Genomic DNA, 3,608 nt, shown 5'->3' on the forward strand with positions numbered 1-3,608 from the left:
TACATCTATCAATCCTCTGAACAGACAAGAACTCCTCCCCTAAGTCGCCAGACAGCTTTGGGGGAGAGCGGCACCGCTGCTGGTTTGTAGGAGAGGTCAATCAGAAACCACTAGAGAGGCAATTGGCCAGAGTCCCAGCAGCTACGGCCAAGGGTCTTTGACACGCAGGCACGCGCGCGCCCGTAGAAGCTGGGAGCGCGCAGCCCCGGATCCCCTTTCCGCTTCCCGTGGCCTCCCTCCGCCTCACTCTCCGGCCCCCGGCAGCACAGGCCTCCGTTGCCTGAGAGACGCGGGTACCTCGCCACTCATCCGCAGCACCAGCGAGGCGTCACGGGGGCGTGACCGACCACCCAGCTATGTCTCCGCCCCCTCTGCGCGTGCCCCGCCCCTCGGGCCCAAGCGGGCGGGCTCTGCGGGCGCCGGGTTCATACTCGACCGACTCCCGGCGGGACCGCGTCTCGACCACCGCTGCCGCCCTTCTCCGGCCGTTCCCTCCCCGCAAGCGGACGCAGGGAGCCGAGGCCTGGCGAGCGGGGTACCATGGAAGACCGCAGGCGGGGAGTCGCGGCGGGAGCGGAGACACTGGCCGGTTGAGGCCGAGGCATGCGGAGCCCCGGCGGGAGCCTGCTCCACACGCTGCCCCGGGCCTTGCAGCACGCCGGTCGGCCGGGCGGCGCCGAGCAGCCTGGCCGCTGGGCACCGGAGCGGACAGCGGGAAGGGACTGCTCGGAGGACCGCCTTCCCCGCGGGGGCGGGGCCAGCGCGGCGGCTGCTGCGGCGGCGGCCTCCGGCGCCCTGCTCGGCGCCTATCTGGAGCGCCACGGTCAGCCCGCAGCCTCGGACTTGCCGGCGCCGGCCGGGGCGTTGGCAGGCGGCCCCGGGAGCGGCGGCGGCGGCGTGGTGGTCGGGGTGGCCGAGGTGAGAAACTGGCGCTGCTGCTGCCTCGGCAGCACCTGTTGGTGCCGGAGCCTCGTGCTGGTGTGCGTCCTGGCCGCCCTGTGCTTCGCTTCCCTGGCCCTGGTCCGCCGCTACCTGCAGCATCTCCTACTCTGGGTGGAGAGCCTTGACTCGCTGCTCGGTGTCCTGCTCTTCGTCGTGGGCTTCATCGTGGTCTCCTTCCCCTGCGGCTGGGGCTACATCGTGCTTAATGTGGCGGCCGGCTACCTGTACGGCTTCGTGCTAGGCATGGGGCTCATGGTGGTGGGCGTCCTCATCGGCACCTTTATCGCTCATGTGGTCTGCAAGCGGCTACTCACCGCTTGGGTGGCCGCCAGGATCCAAAGCAGCGACAAGCTGAGCGCCGTTATCCGCGTCGTAGAGGGAGGAAGCGGCCTGAAGGTGGTGGCGCTGGCTCGGCTGACTCCCATACCTTTTGGGCTTCAGAATGCAGTGTTTTCGGTAAGTGGAGTCCCCTTGGCCTCTCTTTCCAGACCTTTCTCCAAATTTGTCTTTTAGAGGCCTTGTGACCACCCTAGGAGGCGCTCTGTATGACAGATACCCAACAGAAGAGTCACTGACATTTTTATGGCACCCTGAAAATAATTTTATCACAAATTCATATAGCACAGCCCCTTGGAAGACCTGATAAAGAACTATTATTTTTTTCTGGCGCGTGAATTTGATAAAAAAATTTACTCATTTAACTTGGTTTGGAGGGACATGGGGGGAGACGGGCAAAGGAAAGTGCCCTGTTCTCATTGCATGTCTGAAGTGGCTTTGGTAGCTCTTGAGCCATAAAGCTTTGTGACTTGAGTTCCCCAGCTTTCTCTCTGCCGTGCATACAGCAGGGTTTTGATTCAAGTTTCTGGTTATATTGGAGCTGTGGATGACTTTTGTTTTTAACAGTGGAGGAACCCCAAGTTTTTGGAATTTCCCAAACTTGTAATAAGCTTCTTAAAAGTAGTTTGCTGTAGTACTATGAAAAAGCTGAGAATCCTGTTTGTCTTTGTCTAGAATTCTATTTTGAAGTCATTGGGGGCGGTTCATAAAACAAAATAAGCACCAGCTCTTCTTATACACAGCATCTAAAGACTCTTGCCCTTGTGGTCATAGGTTTAGCTTATTCTGTGTGGGTTTCTATAGCGAGGGTGTACCTGATTTAAAGGTAGAAACATTGCTGGTGGGGTGGCGACCACTTGATGGGAACCTTATGGCTTTAGGACAAATTATGAAACCTAATCTGAGTATGTTTTAAGACAGGCTATAATTCCAGCTCAGGCTGTCCGAGAACTCACTGTGTAGCTCAGGCTGGCCCCAGACTGGCAGTGATTCTCCTGCCTCAACCTCCATTAGTGCTTGCTATATTTCAAGCATGAATCCCCATATCCAGCTTTGACTTTAACTTTTACAGAAAAAAAGACTAGAATGAGTTTCCCACATTCAGTGATTGCAAACTAGAGTTCATACCTGAGATTCCCAGGTATTCTCCCTTCAGCTAGAAGAAAACTGCATGTACTGAGAGACAACAGTAAGTTTGGCCTCAGCCTTTCAGCTTTTATTGTTTCACATTGTGAAATATGAACATAAATTTTGATCAGCCTTATAATAGATCAGCTGTACCAAGACTGTTGAAATATGAAGGAAGATTAGGAACACGTGTAGTTTAATTCTGATAGTGTGATCTGTCTCTGGCACAACCTGCATCTTTTCTTGTCTACGTAGCATGTGGCAACTGCTGTTCTAGGCTCTTTCTGGGTAGCTTCCATTCTTGAGCTGGTAGAAGGGACTGTCCATATCAAAGAGTCGTTGCCCACAACAGATGAGAACAATGAGCTGGTCCTCTGCAGTCCTTCTGTCTTAGGCAGCTGCTGACCTTGGCTAAAGTGTCTGTTCTTTCTGCACCTTAGTTTCTGTTTGTAAAACGAGGAAAGTATTGGACCTTGTTAGATAGGCTACTGGGATTACATGAGATATATATGCAACAGAGCCTGGCTTGTATTTCATTGTTTACCTACTGTTTACTCTTTTTGTTCTTATTGCCCGTGTTCCCCTGGGAAGTACATAAGTGGTAGGGCCAAACTCTGAACTATGGCCTAGATATTTAACCTATGGCCCTCTCTGTTTCTTCATGGAATATTTACTACGTAATAAAGTCATGGATATTAAGGAAGCTATATACCGATTACAATTTTTCCATTCCTAATGTCTTATATGTTAAATTCGTAAGAAGTACTATACTATTGCAAATACTTTGAGGTTACTCAGTTTGTAGTTGGATTTAACAGAAGTCAGGAGCCTTTCATCTTGGCATTACTGGATCGGGAAAAAGAAGGAAAATTTCTATTGCAAGAGGGTATTGTTACCATTTTGGAAAGAAGAAAACAAAGCCTCATTTATCTTGGAACTTTTTAGAGTCACCTGCCAGAGGCAGAGCTGTGGTTTAACGTATAATCAGCTGATGTAGTGTGTGTTTCTATAAAATTCTCAAACACAAGCAGAGGCAGGATGGGTCATGAAGCCACTGGACATGGTCTGTTGATCCACATCCTCCTAGGCTGACTTCTCACAGGAGAGGCCCTTTGACCTCTGTAGTTGGTTGTGTTTGCTCAGGATCTGTTGGTGGCTTTAACCTGATTTCTCCCTTTTGCCTTCTAGTTTTGGTTTTCTAC

At 52.2% G+C, this 3,608-nt stretch overlaps 1 protein-coding gene across 2 annotated transcripts in view; it reads left to right on the plus strand.

The window, feature by feature from the left end:
• The first annotated feature begins 471 nt into the window (after positions 1-471).
• Positions 472-3,608, plus strand: part of Tmem64 (transmembrane protein 64) — a 19,803-nt gene continuing 16,666 nt past the window's right edge. Inside the window, exon 1 of one of the 2 annotated variants that reach the window (XM_028780248.1) lies at positions 472-1,398. In XM_028780248.1, the coding sequence (XP_028636081.1) occupies positions 604-1,398 (795 nt within the window). In that variant the 5' untranslated portion in view covers positions 472-603. The remainder of the gene's footprint in view (positions 1,399-3,608) is intronic. The other variant, XM_028780257.1, reaches the window with a different exon arrangement.

The sequence above is a fragment of the Grammomys surdaster genome, unplaced genomic scaffold (assembly GCF_004785775.1).
Source record: "Grammomys surdaster isolate TR1022 unplaced genomic scaffold, NIH_TR_1.0 97, whole genome shotgun sequence".
NCBI lineage: Eukaryota > Metazoa > Chordata > Mammalia > Rodentia > Muridae > Grammomys > Grammomys surdaster.